Source organism: Entelurus aequoreus, linkage group LG24, assembly GCF_033978785.1.
Source record: "Entelurus aequoreus isolate RoL-2023_Sb linkage group LG24, RoL_Eaeq_v1.1, whole genome shotgun sequence".
NCBI lineage: Eukaryota > Metazoa > Chordata > Actinopteri > Syngnathiformes > Syngnathidae > Entelurus > Entelurus aequoreus.
The window spans coordinates 20,940,391-20,961,109 of NC_084754.1; the positions used below are offsets into that span (position 1 = coordinate 20,940,391).

The 20,719-nt window shown below is 39.7% G+C and overlaps 1 protein-coding gene across 4 annotated transcripts in view; it reads right to left on the reverse strand.

Annotated features, from left to right (window-relative positions):
- The window catches only part of man2a2 (mannosidase, alpha, class 2A, member 2), a 49,522-nt gene extending 34,267 nt beyond the window's left edge, over positions 1 to 15,255 (reverse strand). For all 4 annotated transcript variants that reach the window (XM_062035669.1, XM_062035668.1, XM_062035667.1 and 1 more), the window contains exons 1-10: positions 15,104 to 15,255; positions 13,442 to 14,196; positions 13,088 to 13,345; positions 12,841 to 12,985; positions 10,016 to 10,187; positions 9,653 to 9,780; positions 5,366 to 5,539; positions 4,159 to 4,345; positions 2,148 to 2,325; positions 1,647 to 1,849 (exon numbers count right to left, since the gene is read on the reverse strand). In XM_062035669.1, coding sequence (XP_061891653.1) covers positions 1,647 to 1,849; positions 2,148 to 2,325; positions 4,159 to 4,345; positions 5,366 to 5,539; positions 9,653 to 9,780; positions 10,016 to 10,187; positions 12,841 to 12,985; positions 13,088 to 13,345; positions 13,442 to 13,573 — 1,577 coding nt within the window. In that variant the 5' untranslated portion in view covers positions 13,574 to 14,196; positions 15,104 to 15,255. The remainder of the gene's footprint in view (positions 1 to 1,646; positions 1,850 to 2,147; positions 2,326 to 4,158; positions 4,346 to 5,365; positions 5,540 to 9,652; positions 9,781 to 10,015; positions 10,188 to 12,840; positions 12,986 to 13,087; positions 13,346 to 13,441; positions 14,197 to 15,103) is intronic.
- Positions 15,256 to 20,719: the final 5,464 nt, after the last annotated feature.

A 20,719-nucleotide genomic window follows, 5' to 3' on the forward strand; every position in this document is an offset into this window, starting at 1 on the left:
ATCATATAAAATATATAATATGAATAAACACTGAGCATGTGAGGTGGGTGTGCATTTTGTAATAGCAATTTTTATTCGTGTGTGACTTTGGGGACGAGGTAGAAGTATTGTTATGTTGCAAACTTTTGTGTGGTGTTGCTTTCTTAATTGTAATTATTCCAAACTGATTATCCTCTACCCGTGCGTAGTAGTGGCACTTGAACCGAATGTGAAGTGAAAGTGAAGTGAATTACATTTACGTAGCGGTTTTTCTCTAAAGACTTAAAACGCTTTACATAGTGAAACCCATTATCTACATCTTTTAAGCTACAAAAATTATACCAGTGTTGGTGGCATTGGGAGCAGGTGGGTAAAGTATCTTGCCCAAAGACACAATGGCAGTGACTTGGATGGCGGAGGCGGAAATCCATCCTGGAAGCCTCAAGTTGCTGCCACGCTGCCCCCCAAATTGTGACAGTATGTCATAATGACGACAGTCACTTGGATATATAAAAAAATACCAATAGCAGTGTCAATAGCCCAGAATCATAACAGTCTTCCTGGACCAACCCAATTAGGAACGTGCACCAAAAAATACCGGTATGTGGGCACAGTGGCGTAAAAAAATAAAAATAAAAAAGATTAAGAATCGCGATTAATTAGAAAATCGATTTTAACGTGACAAGCGGTAGAAAATGTATGGATGGATTTTAAAAAATGTATTTATTTTTTTTCTTTAAATCTGTCCTGTCCTGTCCTGCCACTCAGGCAAATAATATTGTTAATGTAGGTGCCCATATCAGTTGTAAAGATTTACTTTAGAAAATGGAAGCGTAGGATTTTTCTCTTGTTGCCTTATTTGTATTTGACTTTATTAAATGCTTTGGTATATTTTTTTTTTAAGTTTTCTTTTAAGTAATCATAGAACTGCCACCCAATGTTACTAAAAAGTATTATTTTTTAATCAAGAATCGATTTTGAATTGAGAATCGATTTTGAATCGAATAGTCACCCCCAAGAATCGAATCCACCCGAATCGTGTTTTGCCCAAAGATTCATAGCCCTAGTACACACTGTACCTACATTTATAACATGAATTCAACTTATTACCTGACTCCTTCCTGTCTGACTAGCAGATTAAAAGTTGATGGTCAACAAGCCTACTGTGTCTTTCTGTGAAAAAGAGCAAATACACTTCCTGACTCACCTCACATGAATGTCATTTGGAATAGAAGTGTGAATCAATAAAATCTAGACGAAAGAAGATGATCACAACTGAAAGGGTAAAATACCGGAGAGCAACATGATAAGATAAGATAAGGGCATCTGCAAACACCTGGGGATTCCACAAGCAAAAGGTTAACATGAGGAGCCTGGCTAGGCGAGAAATCTTTTCGTAACATATTATAACCAAACAGTTGGCGGATTGAACATTAGAAAACATCTAGTTTATACGATCTACCAGTGTATGTACTGCATGTATGTATTATGCAAGAATGTATGTATGTATGTACTTCTGTCTAACCAAAGAAATATAAATGCCACACCTACAGGTTGTTTGCATTTCACACAAAGAAAGCTGAAGTTCCTGTTGGAAAGCCAACTACCACACACAGCAGACCATGTGAGTGACAGTAATGAGTGAAGTGTGAATAAAGCTGCCCTACCTGAGGTGGGACTCAATAACACGGTCCAAACTCTTATAAAAGGGGCGGGATGTAAAATAGCCAGTCCAGTAATGGTCTTCACGGTCCGCATAGGCAAAGAAATCTCCACTAAGCACTGGAAAGTCTGCAGGTCGTGATCCATGCGCCAACCCATATGATTTGTAGAGCGCACTAAAGTAGTCTGTGAGAGTACCAAACTGAGCCTGGAGGAGCAAGCAGAAATGAAATTAATGTTAAAACAAAGGAAAATACCTTAAGCAGTCCCAGAATAGAATAAAAGGAACATGAGTATGGATCAAAAAAATTCTCCTTGCATAGGATGGAGCACAAAACTTTTGACAGATTATTTGTTCCCTCAGCGAACCTACAGTAATACTTCTGCATGATTAGATTACCCACCAAAAAAGATTGCACGCTCAAATATTCAGCTAAAGTTAGGAAGCATGCAAAATAATAAATATATAAATATACATAAATGTCAGCGACAGTTCAACTTCTCACCTTGACGTGCATCTCAGTGTGAGAATTCATGTAGTCAAAGAGGTTTTGATAGTTGGTGTACTGCTGGTCCCACTCCAAGGCCTTGTCGTAGCGGAAGTCATCCCCCAGGGGGATGAGAAGCACCTTGCTTCGGAAAAGTTTGGACTTTTTCCGATATTGATCGAGGATTAGTTGTGCCCTGGATTAGAGAAAAACTAATTCAAGCAGATGCCATGCCCAGCATTCAACAGCAGCTTTTTAGGAAATAACTACAACCTTGAAAGAGCAAGATAACAATAGGTAGCACCTGTTTTAATGCGGTGATACCTCGGTTTTAGAGGTACCACCTCTACTCTGAAGTGAACTCCTGAAATTATAAAACTTTTGAAAGATATTGTAATTTATTAAGCTGCGTGTACTCTAAAAATCTATCCATGTCTGCTAAAATCTGCTTACGGTAATATAAATTAAGTTAAAGTTAAAGTACCAATGATTGTCACACACACACTAAGTGTGGCGAAATTTTTCCTCTGCATTTGACCCATCCCCTTGTTCACCGCCTGGGAGGTGAGGGGAGCAGTGGGCAGCAGTGGGCAGCAGCGGTGCCGCGCCCGGGAATCATTTTTGGTGATTTAACCCCCAATTCCAACCCTTGATGCTGAGTGCCAAGCAGGGAGGTAAAGGGTCCCATTTTTTTTATAGTCTTTGGTATGACTCGGCCGGGGTTTGAACTCACAACCTACCGATCTCAGAGCGGACACTCTAACCACTAGGCCACTGAGTAGGCATATAAATCTGTATTCACCCTGTACGCTCTCTTTCTGCCTGCTATCCTTAATGAAAGTAAAAATTTGGATAATGGGCATGTGTTAATGCAGACGGGAAATTAACAGAATCCATTTTTCTCTGAAATGAAGCATTTCTTACATTTGATTTAGATAATAAAGGTCACATTAACTAAAATTTTGAATGCGCTTTGATATACAAAGTAGTAGGGGTGTAACGGTACGTGTATTTGTATTGAACCGTTTCGGTACGGGGGTTACGGTTCGGTTCGGAGGTGTACCGAACGAGTTTCCACACGGACATATTAAGCAGCGTAACGCACTTTGTGTAAACAATGCACACCAAGGCACAACACACGGCATGCTAGCAGCTAACGGGCTACGATAGACTGACCATACGTCCTCTTTTCACCGGACATGTCCTCTTTTGCGGAGCTGTCAGGGCGGAGTTTCTTAATGTCAAATGTCCGGCATTTTGAGTTAGGGTTACGTGTATTTTCAATGTACGTTCAGGGTTAAGAAGGGGTTAAAAACAAAACAAGTTGTGCGCGCAGCAGCATTCGTGAGGGAGGGGCAGAGACAGAGAGAACGAGAGAGTTATGATAAACGCGCATGCGTCGCCAGGCTCTGCTTTTTATCCATAGATTTATCAGATTTAATTTTTTATTATCTATAGCAGGGGTGTCAAAAGTGTGCCCCGGAGGCCATTTGCGGCCCACAGCTAATGTTTTAAAGGCCCACGGCACATTCTAAAAATTCTATTAAAATAAACAAAAACATAACAAAAGTGAAATAAAAAAGCTTAAAGGTTAAATGTAATTTAGAAAAAGTTGCAATGTTGACTAATAAAACAAAGCTGTTTTTTTTTCTTTCAAACTGTCATTGCTCAAAACATAATATTGAATCAAAATCAATGTTATTATGAATTATTGACCTATCCTAGGTTCCGATTACTTCACATCAAATATTACACTAAGAAAAATATTTTTGGTGGAAGATTTTGCAACTTTGGTAAATAAATAACCCCAAAATTTATATTTTGTTGTTTTCTTACTGTACCGAAAATGAACCGAACCGTGACCTCTAAACCGAGGTATGTACCGAACCGAAATTTTTGTGTACCGTTACACCCCTACAAAGTAGGCAAAACAAATATATTATCAAACTAGGCAAATGTCATAAAACAAACAATTATTTTGTTCCTTAATCATCAATCCCCCATGTTGTATTTTTTTCTAGCATCTTACCGTTCTGCTAAATTTGCTTCCACCACAGCTTTAGGTGGGATTTTCCATGGACAATTGATCCGTCCTCCTGGTAGCCTCTTGAAGTCAAACTGGCAGCAGATCTTTGGGTCAGGCCCACAGGTATGAGGGACGTCATAGCTGTAGAAGGGCATCATGTGGCAAAATATGTCTGAACTGGATCCAGTGTCTGTAAACATGGTACACATTAAGAGATTAGCTAGGCAGAAGAGTACAAAAACCTCCCAAGCAGAAGCAAAAGGTTAGTGACAAGCACATAAACAGATTACCAGGAATTGTGGACCTTAACAAAATGTTGTTTTAGGCAGCATTTCAGCCTTTAATTATTACTTGTGTAAAACACGCTAGGGGCTAATTGATCTATTGCAGCCAAGTGAGTGTTGTAATGCAGTCGTTCCTCACCATATCGCACTTTAAAGTTTGCTACTTGTAAATGTGACTATGTAGGTGGTTTTTTATGTCGAGAGGGCTTTTTTTATGTAAAAAAACATATTTCGATACATAAAAGGTAAAAAAAAATTGGTTGATAGATCTAAGGAGAAAAGAAAAGTGTTCAATATCTCCTACTGCAGTGAAGCCAATTAAAAACTGTTACGCCGCTTCAGCATTTATTGTACAAGTAAACAAAAAAATGGGCAAAAATTCTAAAAAGAACAAATGTTCTTTAGACATAGCTTAGGGAAAATGGTTTGGCTACAATATAAACTTAAATAGTGTGGTCGCTTTACAAATAGGCCAGTTGGCACTCAGCATCAAGGGTTGGAATTGGGGGTTAAATCATCAAAACGATTCCCGGGCGCGGCACCGCTGCTGCCCACTGCTCCCCTCACCTCCCAGGGGGTGAACAAGGGGATGGGTCAAATGCAGAGGACACATTTCACCACACCTAGTGTGTGTGACAATCATTGGTACTTTAACTTTAACTCTGTCAACATGACAACATTAAATCTGGTTAAAAGGGACTAAAACGATTACAAAAGGACATGTTGACTCACCACTGGCTATAAGTTAAAAAAAACTTGCTAACCGCAAGGCAATTCAGTCCATCAAAGTAGAACAGACAAACCCTAGCAGAGCATGTTTATAATCAGCTACTGAACTGACAATCCCTGAAATGTTAAAGGCCATTACAATGGCAGGAAAGGTAGACAACCTATTGCAGCAGGTGAGCTGGCTGCTTTTTACTTACCCCAGTTCTGCCGCCACATAAACTCCAGATTGCGAGTGGCAGCAAAATGCTTTTTGACCGAGTAGTGGACCCTCTGTATGAGCATACTTGTCAGGTTGGCCTTTTTCAACACATAGGCCATAGTGGAGCTGTGACCAAAAGGATCTATTGCCCACCCACTGTGTGGAGTTGTACCTATAATAGAACAAGGGTAAAATATTTTAGGATGAAAATACTGTTCCTGTCAGAAATGTTGCATAGGCATCACTGCCTGTTGAGGAGCTAAACCCTAGGTGTCAAAGTCCGAATGAATGAATTACCGTATTTTTCGGACTATAAGTCGCAGTTTTTTTCATAGTTTGGCTGGGGGTGCGACTTATACTCAGGAGTGACATATGTGTGAAATTATTAACACATTACCGTAAAATATCAAATAATATTATTTAGCTCATTTACGGAAGAGACTACACGTATAAGATTTCATCGGATTTAGCGATTAAGAGTGACAGATTGTTTGGTAAACGTATAGCATGTTCTATATGTTATAGTTATTTGAATGACTCTTACCATAATATGTTACGTTAACATACCAGGCGCCCTGCGATGAGGTGGCGACTTGTCCAGGGTGTACCCTGCCTTCTGCCCATGTGCAGCTGAGATAGGCTCCAGCAACCCCCGCAACCCCGAACGGGACAAGCGGTAGAAAATGGATGGATGGATAACATACCAGGCACGTTCTCAGTTGGTTATTTATGAGTCATATAACGTACACTTATTCAGCCTGTTGTTCACTATTCTTTATTTATTTTAAATTGTATTTCAAATGTCTATTCTTGGTGTTGGGTTTTATCAAATAAATTTCCACAAAAAATGCGACTTATACTCCAGTACGACTTATATATGTTTTTTCCTTCTTTATTATGCATTTTCGGCCGGTGCGACTTATACTCCGGAGCGACTTATACTTCGAAAAATACGGTATTTATGGCCCCTGTGATGATATTTGATTAGTATTAGAACCGGGCCGGCCCGCAGGCCACAGCTGCCTGCTGCTGTTTTGCATGCACCAATACTCCATTCCCCACAGTGCAAACGTAGCCTGAGAACTCACTGCAGCGACGCAAGTGGGCCTCGGCTTCATTATTCATCAGCATTCAGGGCAGATGTCAACTTTCAGCTACCTCTCTCCCCAATAATGGCTAAACGGAAGGTGGACGGTGAGAACAGGGGGTTTCAAGTCATATGGGAGGCAGAGTACATGTTCACGGAGGTAAAGGCAAACCTGTGTGTCTTATGTGCGGAGAAAGTGTGGCTGTAATGAAAGAATATAATCTAAAAAGCCACTATTACACATCTAGGAAACACAAAGACAAAGACAACAATATGGACACGGAACAAAGGCTACAGAAGGTGGAAGAATTAAAACGAGGTTTTAAAGTTCCGGCCGGCTCTGTTAACAAAAGCCACATCACAAAGTTATGGTGTCATTTTGATAACTGACACCATGTTTTTTATAATTGTAATATTTGAATGATGATAAATGGATGTGTTGTAGCAGTTTGCGGATTTCACCAATGTGTTGGTTTGTGGAAACAATCGGTTGCTTTTCCAAACATTTTTAATAAAATAACTTTAATAAACTTGTACCCCTTTCAGACATTGCATTTAGTTCCCAATTAAAACATTCTCATGTTGCACAATGAGATGTAAGCAGGGGATCATGTGTACATTCCTGCAACTTCCTGTTTGTAAAAAATATATTTGTATTAGTATTTATTTAATATACTAACAGCATTTAATTATTAATATTTATAAATTAAAATTCCTAATAAATGACACTAGAATAAGCACACATTTGATTGGTAAATCATAGTGTAACGACCTGGAATGACACTTTATGTGTGGTGTTGGAGTTGTCCCACTTTTTGTGTGGCTGTAAACGCCTCACTGGCTAAGTGCCATATGTGCATGTGTTGGCGCAAGTGAGAAACAGCGAGCGGCTGCTGTTGATATAACAAAGTTGCTGTTGGTCTGGTTTGTACTGCAGAAAATGACCACTTTTGCTAGATATCATTTTTTTTACTAATGTTTTGGTGATGTGTTTATGGCCGACAATAAAGAGTTTTGTTCAGTAAAGTGATGGATGGAATTCATGTCCTCAAAGCGTCTCGACAGACGTTACAATATTTGAACAAGGATGACGAAAAGTGTTTTCTCTGTCGTGTCTGTGTGTCGAAAATTGTTATGCGCTTATTTTTTTATTTGATTTTATGCGTGGCATAGATTTGCCGTGCGCAGCGGATGCTTGAGCAGTGCGCAATTGCACAGGCGCACACCTTAGAGGGAACGTTGCTGTCAATTCTCTTATATACTCTTTCATTCTAGACTTCTAGAGTGTTTGATTATCACATCACTCTAAATGTATAGACTATAAAGTTCACAAACATAAAGAGGGATCCTAGTGGGCCAGGCCAATCTTTCCTTATCTCTAAACTAAAACTGGGGAAATGTGTAGAGTGTTCTGGGCTTCAGACATGATTTTGTGTCAGAATTGCTTGAGGAAAAAATGCATGGTTAGGCTTTGTGTATGTAGTGTGTGCCTTTCTTGCTTTTCAGCTATGCTGTTATTATGCTGTTTGTTACTTATGTATGTTATGTTGCAGCTATTTAAAATAGTTTTGTCAATTTGTTCTGGCCAGAAACAAATTGGCCCTTTGAAACATATTTTGTCTTTGTGTGTTGTATGTAGACTACATTGCTTAGCAGAGTTCAGTGATGCAAATGCATGTCAAGTTGATCAACAGATTGTATTATTCTCCAGCGCAATAACAGCACTGAAATGAAGGCTAAAAGGGCATTAATGGGAGCTTTAAAAAAAAAAGAAGAAGAAAAGAAGTAACTAAATAGTTACTTTTCACAGTAACGCATTACTTTTTGGTGTAAGTAACTGAGTTAGTAACTGAGTTACTTTTGAAATGAAGTAACTAGTAACTGTAACTAGTTACTGGTTTTCAGTAACTAACCCAACACTGATGATATTACGCATAGTGTGTAGTGACGGCAGACAGCAAAATGCAGACGCCCGGACGGAACAAACGCTCTAAAGCCAGGCTATATTTTTCAAGGAATGATTACAACAGCGCTACTTGGAATAATTGCAAGATTTCTATTTCATCAAGAGTAAGACATACGAGCAATATGCTAAAACATTTGAACACACAGCATGCAATAACTATAAATGAAAGTTGCGTTTTTGAACGGCGCCGATTTCATCCCAGCAGCAGTAACGCTAGCATGTTATCTGTCGCAAATGCAACAGGTACTAACTGCCCGTTAGCGCTATTATTTGCGCAATTGAAATGCATGCCATCTCATTTAGATTTACCATGACAGCAAAGCGAACACACAGACAGACAAGCAGTGACTAAGTTTGTGGCCAAAAGCTTGCAAGCCTTAGCCACCGTGCTCCTGAATTTCAAGAGGAGAATTTTCAATAGTAGTCGAAGAAAAGTTGCATGTTTGCCTGCAACCACATTTTCACTTAGTCATTTCCAATATTCAGGTGAAACTCATAATTAAAATATTGAGTTAACTTCCATTCATGTCAGCAATTCAATTTAAAACGTGAAACCAATATGTATTTTAACTCATGCAAAGTGAGATATGTCAAGCTTTTATTTATTATTATTTTGATGATCCTAGCTTACAGTTTTTGAAGACCCCACATTTTATGAGATTTTCAAATCAAGGTTAACATAAACTGTAAGCCATAATCAGAAAAATTATATCAAAAGAAGGCTTGAAATATCTTGAGTTGCATGTGATGTATATGATAGTTTCACCTTGTAAATCTAAACAAATCATTCTAATATTTTGAGTTTCACCAGTATATTTTCTAGGGAAATAAAAGATTCCTAAAAGTTTTGAAAATGTTTGACTAAATGTTACATTCTTGCATCATTTCCACACATTTTATTTTGTTGAATTCTATAGAAGAATATTTCCTCTATTCATTTTCAAAAGTTATTTGTTTTTGTCTATGTGCCTCTCAAGACCTCACTGTTGGCTTTGCAAGGACATGTTAGTGCTAAACTAAACAAAATTGATGCTAATCCACCTTTTTCTTATTTTTTCCAAATAAGAATCAATAAGAGATCCGATAAAGAACCGAGTCGTTAAGTAGAATCGAAAGTGGAATCGGAAACGGAAAAATCTTATCAATTCCCATCCTTAGTGACACAGCAGACCTATTCTCCCAGAAATCCCTATAGAAAGCATCAAATAAATAATTCCTCATCTACTGGGTACCTAGGTTTCTTTCAAGCCACTGGTGTCCCTCAATGAGCTGGTCTATCATGGCGAAGTAGTGAACATTGGCTTCATCAGTCATCACCCAGCCTCCTGTCACAATCTCTAGCTGTCCTCCGAGGATCAGCCTGTTGTCAGGGAGGATTAAGAAAAGAAGGTGAGAATAATCCCACCTTAAAGTGCAAGACTTTCATTAGCTTGAGACAACACGCTATATCCAGAGCGTCCACAATTTACTCGTGCATATGAGCCATTGTGTAAAACACTGTACCGCGGTCACAAAGCAGCACAGCCATTTTGTCTTGTTCTCGGATTTGGCTGACAGGATTGAAAAATTGTGCGCTCTATTGAACTGTGACTTACTTGCGCGCAGCCTCCTGCTTTTGTGCGTCCGCGCTCTCCCACCACTTTGCGAAGAAGGAAATCTCTGACCAGATGAACTTCCTGCGAGGATCCTCAGCAAGCTTTACCACCATGTTGTTTAATATCTGCTGTGTCTGGTCTGTGAAGTACTTGTCAAAAGTTTTAATCCAACCTAAAAAGAAAATTGTTGTTGTCAGATTGAAGTCCCAACCTCTCTGCTACCAAGACAAAAAAGCAGTTATGAAACTCACAGAGGGAAAAACTTCTGCAAACGATCAAAAATAAGCCTCATGTTTTATTTAAGTCGAGTTCTTGCCAGAAAGTCATTTAGCAGAGCCAGGCTTTCTATGCACTCGGAGTTCAATATATTGCAAAGATGTACTGTCTCATGTCTATAAATAACCTGTCTCACATTTAAGTTATAAAGCAATGACTTTTTTTCAACCTGTAAGATGACTTAATGTGGGCTGTTTGAAGCTGGTATCTATGAATTCCTCATATGTCAAATGACTGTTGAGATAAGTTAATTAAAAGGGGACCTACAATGAATGTCATCTTTTCTCATTTATAAATGTTGTTACAATGTTGGATACTAAGCCTGGACAGTTAATACAATTTTAATTTCAAATTTAGATTATGGCTTTGTATGATTATGAAAATGTAATACTAATAAAAACCGATTACCGGGCCGCACAACGTGCATGCAAATTTCAGAGCTTGTGACGGTAAAACAGATGAAGAGCGAATAAGTGAAAAAAAGAGCATGTCTACTAGAAGTAGGGATGATACTCGAAACCGGTTTTCCCGGTTGTTCGATAAGAAAAGAACCGAGTCCTCGGACTCGAATCCCTTTTTGAGAACCGGTACCCGTTATCGAGACCACTATAGTAAAGAAAAAGAGTTGGTTCTTTATTCGAATCCCTCGGAAGGAATCCCGTCCCGACCAGAAATGCTCCGTGTGACATCACAAGAAATGGCGTCACGTAGCTCAGTCATTAGGAGCAGATAGCGAAAGCAGGAAAAAATGGACGGGAAAAAGTGCTCCAATGTGTAATAAAGTTCAAAACAAAAGGTATAATCCAATGAATAACTTTACTGAGAGATTTGAGCAAACACATGAACACTTTTACGACCAACCGGAAACATAGCAACCAGGCTAGCAACGCACCTCCTTTACGGCAGCTGTCGCAACGTTCTTAAAGCAACCGCAGCACATACATATATGACATCTCCCTTTTTTAACTTTTGTTTTTCTTTCCTTGTAAACAAAACAAAATCACACTGTATATGTGTGGTCTGTCTAATTATAAATAATGCAGACGAGGCGTGTTGGCTGAGTTCTTGACGTTTACTTTCACAGCGTGCTCATTCTTAGCTGCCGGGTGACGATATGCAACACTTTTCGGGGCTACCGCGCATGCTCGTCACTCCCGTTGCATGCTGGGTAGTGTAGTTGTTATATTCCCTAGCTCATAACATATTTCTCCCTATAAAGAAATAATGTTAACTCAAAGTGTATTTCTTTTTTTAGCTTTAACTTTTCATTTTTTAGCATTGTAACCACATTTGCAAATAACTTTTCTCTTCATAGAATTTTCTTTCAATAAAGAAATAAAGTGCAAAAATGTCAAAGCATCATAACAAACAGTTCTGTCAAATAGCAGCAGAAGTGCACTTTTTGGAGAGCTGTATTATTTTCAGTTTTGTGCCCAAGGGACTGATTTTATTTAACACTATATTATTATTTATACACCTATAGTGATCACAGAGACAGGTTGTTTTTGTGTTACTGTATATATTTGTTTTTCTGAAAAATCCCACTTAATATACTTTGGGTAACAACAGTCAATATTTATTTATTTTATTTTATTTTTTTAGGGGGGTAACAGTCAATATTTATTTATTTATTAGATTAAATTGTTTTCTTATATAATAAAAGTGAGCTTTTGTTAAAACTAATATTGTGTGTTTTTTTCCATATACAACAACCTATCTGGACTCGATAAGAGAATCGATAAGGAATCGGTTCGATAAGAGGATTCGATAATAGGCTCGAACTCGATAATTTCTATTCAAACATCATCCCTAACTAGAAGTTACTTTTTATTTGACACAGCGCTACATAATCACTAAACTCAATAGAAGGCATATGAGTTCTGCATTTACATAACCGCGGACGGTTGCCAATGCAACGGAATCCGCTGTTGAACGCAAAATAATATCAGGGAGATAGACAGAAATGTGACTGAAATGTTGTCATTGTGAGGAGATGAAACATTTGTTTGGGGAAAAAATGTGTCCGCTAGAGCTTATTCATCCCTGAAACACTCAAATGCCCCGTGCTGAACTAAATGTCTAGACGGTCACTAGAAACAGTGACTAAAACTACAAGGCTCAAGTTTACCAGTGTAGGAATATCTCCACAATCACACATAGACTCAATAAACAGGTTACAAAAGTGACTGTAGAGCAAATTTACACATAATTTACACCAAAGCTATCATGTACACCACAAGAAAGTGTTTTCAATTTAGATTAAAATCATCATAGGTCCTCTTTAAAGTAACAAGGCTGTGGAGGCCTAACATTCTACACAGCACTCTATATCTTGGAATGAAGTTAATTATCTGCATTTGCACCATTTACAGGTTACTTTACAGTAAGTCAGTAGCAAACAGTTTCTTAAGGTAAAGAGTGAGGTCACCCTCATTCTAAAGACGTTGGTTGTGGCATGAGGTTGGAAAAATATGATATAACAAATTAAGCAAACTCAATAAATGTCTACTACCTATGTAAACACTGGGTTACATTATAACAAGCATTACCTGGATCATTGTGTGAGTGTGGAACCACAAACACTTGCAAGGGTTCTTTGTCCCACTCATCAGCATCATAGGTGATGTCAAAGCCCTGTTTCCACACACCACCATCGGGGTTGTCAAACTTTAGCAGGGAGTTTACATCCAACATCTGTAGACAGGAAAAAACTAAAATATTATCTTGTATTTCACATAAACTGAACACAGTGACTAGCATTTGACCATCAAAGCGCCAAACATACTGGAGGCTCACCTGAACATCTGCCTGACTTTGGCTGCCTGCAGCGAACTGGCAGTCCTGGGGCTTTACAGCAAGAAAAGTAGGGTGGCCGTCAAAGGGAAGGACCCAGGAGCCATTGGCACTTCTGAAGGGCAGATGGCCGCTGGGAGACACTGCTCCTGTGTCTGTGAGCTCCATGACAGAGTCTTTTATGTGGCTGATGATTTGGTGGTTTTCTTCTAGGAGCTGCTCCAGCTGTTCTATCCGATTCTGCAGGACAGAAATTTGGCTCTACAACACATACAAAAAGCAAGGTAATAAACTGAACAATAAAAGATGCCAGAAAAACAAAATGAGATCACAGTATAACCTTCACGGTTATCTTACCCTTGGAAAATTTCCACCATTTTGTCGCCTAGCAGGTTCATGCTGGACACGGTCCAACATGAGATAGAGTGAGAATACAGCCACACAAAAGATGGCCCCACCACACACTGTCACCTGTTTCCTTAGCTTCATCCTGAAGCTTCTGTCCAGTTTGTAAAAGTAGGTCTGGTCTCTTATTTCCCCAACACAACGAAAAACAGAGCTCAAAATTGAAAACAACTCTTCACAGAGCAAAGTATTAGAAATGTGATCAGTGTTGTCAATTGCAAGGGTTCAGTTCCTCACGGGTGCGTCCTCCAGCCCCCATTCATGGCACTGGTGACCACACTTCAGTGAGCAGTGGCACCAAATGACGTGAATTAAGTGAGCTGGCAAGCGGTCTGCGGGCTTCGGCCAGGCTACAGACACCGGTGTGCTGCTTCAAAGTAGCCCTTGTGCTCAATCCTCCAAAACTATGAGAAAACAGGAAAAGAGCTAACAAGCACCACACAGACAGGAAGCTTGGTGTCCCTGTAGCACGCGGTGCCTCTCAGTGGGCCTGCTTTTTTTTTTTTGTTTAGTCCTCACTCTAACAGCAGCGAGTGATTTTTCAATGTTGTCCTCTTATGCTCCTTCCAGTTCCATAATTACCCAAGAAAATAAAAAGTACACTCCGAAATAGTAGATCCAGAAAATCAGGACGACAGCAGCATAGGCAGATCTTTTTGCTTGATGACAGCCGCCACAATGACATCACACATGAGAGTCTTCTTTAGCTGTTAAAAAAAACATCAAAAGATGAGAGAAGCAAGGAACAATTTGCAGTTAACCGCATGTGACAGGGACAGCATGGTAAAAATAAGAGCTACAATAAGAAAGAGAAAACAATCAGGAAGCAGGGGGGGTTGGGTATTTCCTTTAAGCTCCTAATGTGTTCATGTTTCTCCACTGTGAACAAATCCAACACAGGCATAATCCGCTCACAAGTCAGCGCTGTCACTATTTAACCATAACCACAGAGGTGCATTAGCAAACTGACATACAGTATTAGATTTTTAAAAAAAATGATTGTCCAAAAATAGAGCAATATGTCATGATACGTACAAAACGCAGACGAAATAATTGACCCTAAGCCATTTAATGATCAGACATATTGTTTTGGGACAGTGTAGGCAAAGTTCCCCGGTCGTTTGTGTAAACAATGACAACCTATGAACATCGCCTGCCATGTTGGCTTTATTGACAATGAGCTCGACTCCTGTTAAGGTTTAACTTGACGGGACAGCTACTATTTGGACAGGACTTTGTTAAAAATACACATATTTGAACCGAAATTTGACCGAAACTACGCACGCTTTAGCCGAATAAGCAGTCAAGCTCTAAAAGTACAGAAGCGGGCGGAAAAAAAACCCAACAATCCAAAATTCAGCAATCTATTTCCGTCTTAACAAGCTAACGCTGTTGATCTCTAGTCATTACATCCGTCTGCTGGATTACACGCTTTACCCGTGTATTATTTATAGTAAACACAACATTTAAGGCAACGTTTAAGTGGGTACCTTGGCACGTTTGGACAATAACCTTACATGACAACAACAAAAATAGCTTAGGCTAATGTTTTAGTCGTACAACACAGATGTTGTTGTGGGACATTTTTGGACTGATTTAGAATTCTGACGTTACCTGTCAATGGTGCTTCGTCGTGCTTGTGTATGTCTGCCTCGGGCTTCCTTCGACGGGGCTGACGGCTGACTGTCACCTGCCTGGAGCAGCGGATTAGCATAGCAGCTAGCATTGCAGCTACCGTAGTTCGCGTTTTCAGACCGCCGCAAAGGCTTGTGGGAGGAGCCAGCGCTGATTGGCCAAGAGCTTCAACTGTACCAGGAAAAAAAGCAACCCTGATTATTGAATATTCTGAAAGCCACGTAATCATGTGTAATAATCATTAAATGACTATAATGCTTAGCAATTGGGTGGATCACCAGGGAATATGCGACTGGAGCATTAGAAGGACTGTGTGTTGTACTGATTTTTAATATTGTTATCTTTTAAGACAACCCCATTAGCACGTATAGTTGGGCAGACGTATAGGACCGACGAATGAAGCAATAACTTTTCATACCTATTTATATATAATTATAAGTGTAGATGTATTTTGTAGAGTTTGATTATAATATTCTTTGGTAGACGATGTCAAGTAAAGCTGTCATACAAATGGATCATAACTACACTTTAATGGTCATGTGAAATTATTTTGAAATGAATGAAGTCCATACTTAGTCAACAGGCATACATGTCACATTAAGGGTGGCCGTATGAACAACGGCAACACTGTCATAAACCTGTGTCATATAGTGAAACCACACTAAACAACAATGACAAACACATTTCGGGAGAATATTTGCACCGCAACACACCAACAAACTTAACATAAACACAACAGAACAATCTCCCAGAATTCCCTGCAGCACCAACTCTTCCGGGATGATACTATATATATATATATATATATATATATATATATATATATATATATATATATATATATATATATATATATATATATATATATATATATATATATATATATACTGTATGTATATATATATATATATATATCAGTGTTTCCCATAAACTGCAAAGATACCTGTGGCGGTGGGGGCGTGGCTATGGGCGTGGTCACCATGACATCGTCGAGTAATTTGCATAATTTACTACAATGATGTGGTTTTCTCTAAAAAGGCTCAAAAAATGTATACTTACTAATTAATAATAACAGTTTTGTTTTAAACGTCCATCCATCCATCCATCCATCCATTTTACAATATAATTACAACACTTTATGTACATAATTATATACAGATTTGAACAATAAGTTATTCACTGAAATATATTTATTAATTGTGGTTCTTACAAAAAATATATCTTATAAAATATAAAAGCTAAAATGTCTCTTAAAGCTCTGCCCCCTTTAATTAGTGCATACTAAATAATTTAACTTTAGCCTACTACTACAACCATATTATTTACCAGCAACATAAAGTGAAACAGAGGCAGAGGTGTCCTGCCACAGTCAGTAACAAATAAACAGAAAACAGTAGTGGTCAAATACAAATAAGGCAACAAGAGAAGTATCCTACACTTCTCTTTTGTAAAGTAAATCTGAACAGCCTATATGGGCATCTACATCAACTATATGATTTGCCTGAGAAGCTGGACAGGACAAAAAAAACAAAAACAAAAACTTTTTTTTTTTTTTTTTTAATTTGTGGCGGAGGTAATTTTTTCGTGGCACACATAGGCACCGATCCCGTGGGTGCTTCGGGGCCGAGCACCTACATGGGATTGATGGCAACTTTCAATCTTTGAAATAATTTTTTAAAAATCAATCTCGTTGTAGTTAATTTTGTGGCGAGTTTGGTCCGTTTTACAAAATAATAAAGCCACAAATCATATGGGATATCAACTTCACTGAACGTTTATTTTTTTTTTTTTAGTACACACACACCGAGCACCCACTGGCAGAAATGTAGATCGGCGCCTATATATATATATATATATTTATATACATATATGTGTGTGTGTGTGTGTGTGTGTGCATATCTATATATATATATATACATATATATGATAGATATAAGAGGGACAGGTGCAGGTAGTAAATGGATGGATGAATGGATACATACTGTATACCTATATATTTATGATTATATTATATCTAATAGGGCTACTGTAAAGAGCATGAACTGTTGCAAACAAACAGCAGCATAAATCATGGTCCAATAATCTTTAAATATCCATTGTTCTCGACATTCTAGATCTACTCTCTATTTTATGCTGCCCCTTTTTTTTTTTGCTGCAGCTGTTGCATATATTGTACATGGTAATTGGGATTTGTTATATATTGTATAAGGGTCAAGCGGTAGAAAATGCATGGATGGATGTATATATTATATACAAATATAATATAATATAGTAATATATCAGTATATATTATATACTGTATATATAACATGTAAATATTACATATATGTTATATTTTATATTGCTACTATGGTACATTTTTAGTCTTCTTTATACCTTTTGTTTTCGCCCTCTTTTTGTGCCTGTGTGTGCATTATCCTTTCCAGCCTTATCCTTTCCATCCTTTGTAACTGAGCTACTGTGTGGAACAATTTCCCTTGTGGATCAATAAAGTTTGTCTAAGTCTAAGTTTGTCTAAGTCTAAGACATGAACCATATTATAGCCGTACATGGTGTCCAATGTGCGGGATTCACGGCAAATAGCTGTTTTTGCTTTTTTTGGTCTGCAGCATACTTAAAGAATACAGTTCAATACATAAGATCACATCAGGCAATTTCAAAGGTAGTCGGGAATGAAAAGGGTCATGGTAAACAGCACAAGCTGACCTGCTTAAAATATAAGAAACCACCACACAAGTTATCCATGAATTTTTAATTAATTCTATGCGGGAAGAAAAAACAGGAAAAACTAGCAATGCACATTATTAATTCTTTATTAAGGTAGCTTACAATAATTATTTACTTGACATCATTAACATAAAGAGCATCCCAAGCTGTAAAAAGTATACATATTTTGGTTATTATTTGTTGAAAAACGACTTTTGTTTGTTTTCGTTTATTTGCCAAATAAATAACCAACGTTTTATTTGTTTTGGTTTTAAACATGTTTTGATAGATTTCTTTGTTTTCTCTTTTTTTATATAAATAGTGGTATCTCAACTTAAGAGTGTTTTGACATAAGAGCTGTCTCTTGGCTAATTGTTATGCTTTAAATTGAAAACAAAACATTTTGTTACAAGCATCTTCGACCGTAGTTGGTGTAAGAAATGTCACAGTGAACCCTGTAAGATCCGCCAAAAACATCAGGTCTTATTCGCTAGTATTAGCTTATAGCCACAGATGGTCAAAACTGTGTTATTCAACCATAGGAAGGAAGGAAGTGGGTGTGAAGGACAGTGCCGATAGTGGACGATATTGTCAGGCTTGTCCCTGACAGTTTAGTTATGTTTTGGTTTTTCCTCTGTCATTTCCTGTCAGCACTCTTATTTTGGTTATTTCCCGTTTGTCTCTCTGAGTGCTGTCCCCTCAGCTGTGGCTGATTGGCACCGGGCCACACCTGGTGCCAATCAGCCAGCTGCTATTTATACCTGCCCTGCCCTCCAGTCACTGCTGGATTATTGTCATTTATACTTGTCGTTGTAGCTCTGTCTACTTCTGTCCACTCTGTTCCTGTCATAGTTCATCCTGCTCGTTTCTTTCCACATGAGTTTTGTTTATTCATGTCACAGTAAGTGTTTTTGTTTGTTGTCCATAGTGTAGCTTTTGTGCTAGTTTCTGTTCATAGCCAAGTTGATTCTCCGCCTTGTGTGCGCCTTTTGTTTGTACCCTTTTGTTTGTTTTTGGTTATAGAGTTTAATTAAATCATGTTTCCTCGCACAATGCCTGCCACCTTCTCTGCATCTTGGGGTTCGTCACCAACAAACTCTGACAGAATAATCCAGCCTAATACGAACCTCGCAGAGCTGTCCATGGCGGAAAGGCTTAACAAAGCGTTGGAAATGATGGATAAATTAAAGAAAAGTTTGGTTGCTTTTCAAGCCCTCTCCCACCCACCCCTGTCGTCTGTGGGCCTATCTGGGGACGTCTGGGATCTGTCCCTTGGGGAGGGGGGGGGGGGGGGGGGCTATGAGTAGCTGTGCAGCTGGGGAGGCACAGCTACTCCTCACACCAGTGGGTCTGCAAGAGATGGCGCCATCATCTCCGAGGGGTCTGCAACAGACGCCACCATGCTCTCTGGTGGGCCAGCAGACGCCTCCACCATGCTCTCCGGTGGGCCAGCAGACGCCTCCACCATGCTCTCCGGTGGGCCAGCAGACGCCTCCACCATGCTCTCCGGTGGGCCAGCAGACGCCTCCACCATGCTCTCCGGTGGGCCAGCAGACGCCTCCGCCACCCTCTCCGGTGGGCCAGCAGACGCCTCCGCCACCCTCTCCGGTGGGCCGTCACCCTTTCCGGTGGGCCAGCAGGGGGCACCGACACCCTCTCCGGTGGGCCAGCAGGGGGCGCCGCCACCATCCTTCCCGGTGGGCCAGCAGAGGGCGCCGCCACCATCCTCTCGTCGGCCACAGATGTGGTCGTTCCATGGGCGACCGCCTCGCAAATTGCGGCGGCGCTCAACTCGCCGTCGCCACCTGACTCTTCCCCGCTGGTTGCGGGGACACTTGGCCTGGCGGCCCACCTCCTTGTCCTCCCTCCACCCTCCCGTGACTTTGGACTGTTTTTTTTTTTTTGGGGGGGGGGGATTTTTTACAATGTCTGGTATCCGTTATGGGAAGGGGGGCTACTGTCATGCTTGTCCCTGACAGTTTAGTTATGTTTTGGTTTTTTCCTCTGTCATTACCTGTCAGCACTCTTATTTTGGTTATTTCCCATTTGTCTCTCTGAGTGCTGTCCCCTCAGCTGTGGCTGATTGGCACCGGTCACACCTGGTGCCAATCAGCCAGCTGCTATTTATACCTGCCCTGCCCTCCAGTCACTGCTGGATTATTGTCATTTATACTTGTCGTTGTAGCTCTGTCTACTTCTGTCCACTCTGTTCCTGTCATAGTTCATCCTGCTCGTTTCTTGCCACGTGAGTTTTGTTTATTCGCGTCACAGTAAGTGTTTTTGTTTGTTGTCCATAGTGTAGCGTTTGTGCTAGTTTCTGTTCATAGCCAAGTTTGTTGTCCGCCTTGTGCGCGCCTTTTGTTTGTACCCTTGTGTTTGTTTTTGGTTATAGAGTTTAATTAAATCATGTTTCCTCGCACAATGCCTGCCTCCTTCTCTGCATCTTGGGGTTCGTCACCAACATACTCTGACAGATATTCATTGATTTAATGAAAGATATCATAAACATGATCGAGTAATTTTTCTGTAAACAGCACTCGGCAAAAAAAATTAAGCACCCCTACACTGGAGAATTGCTACCCCAATAGACACTTTCAATCAATCAATCAATCAATGTTTATTTAAATAGCCCCAAATCACAAGCGTCTCAAAGGGCTGCACAAGCCACAACGACATCCTCGGTACAGAGCCCACATACGGGCAAGGAAAAACTCACCCCAGTGGGACGTCGGTGAATGACTATGAGAAACCTTGGAGAGGACCGCATATGTGGGTAACCCCCCCCCTCTAGGGGAGACCGAAAGCAATGGATGTCGAGTGGGTCCGACATAACATTGTGAAAGTCCAGTCCACAGTGGATCCAACACATCAGCGAGAGTCCAGTCCACA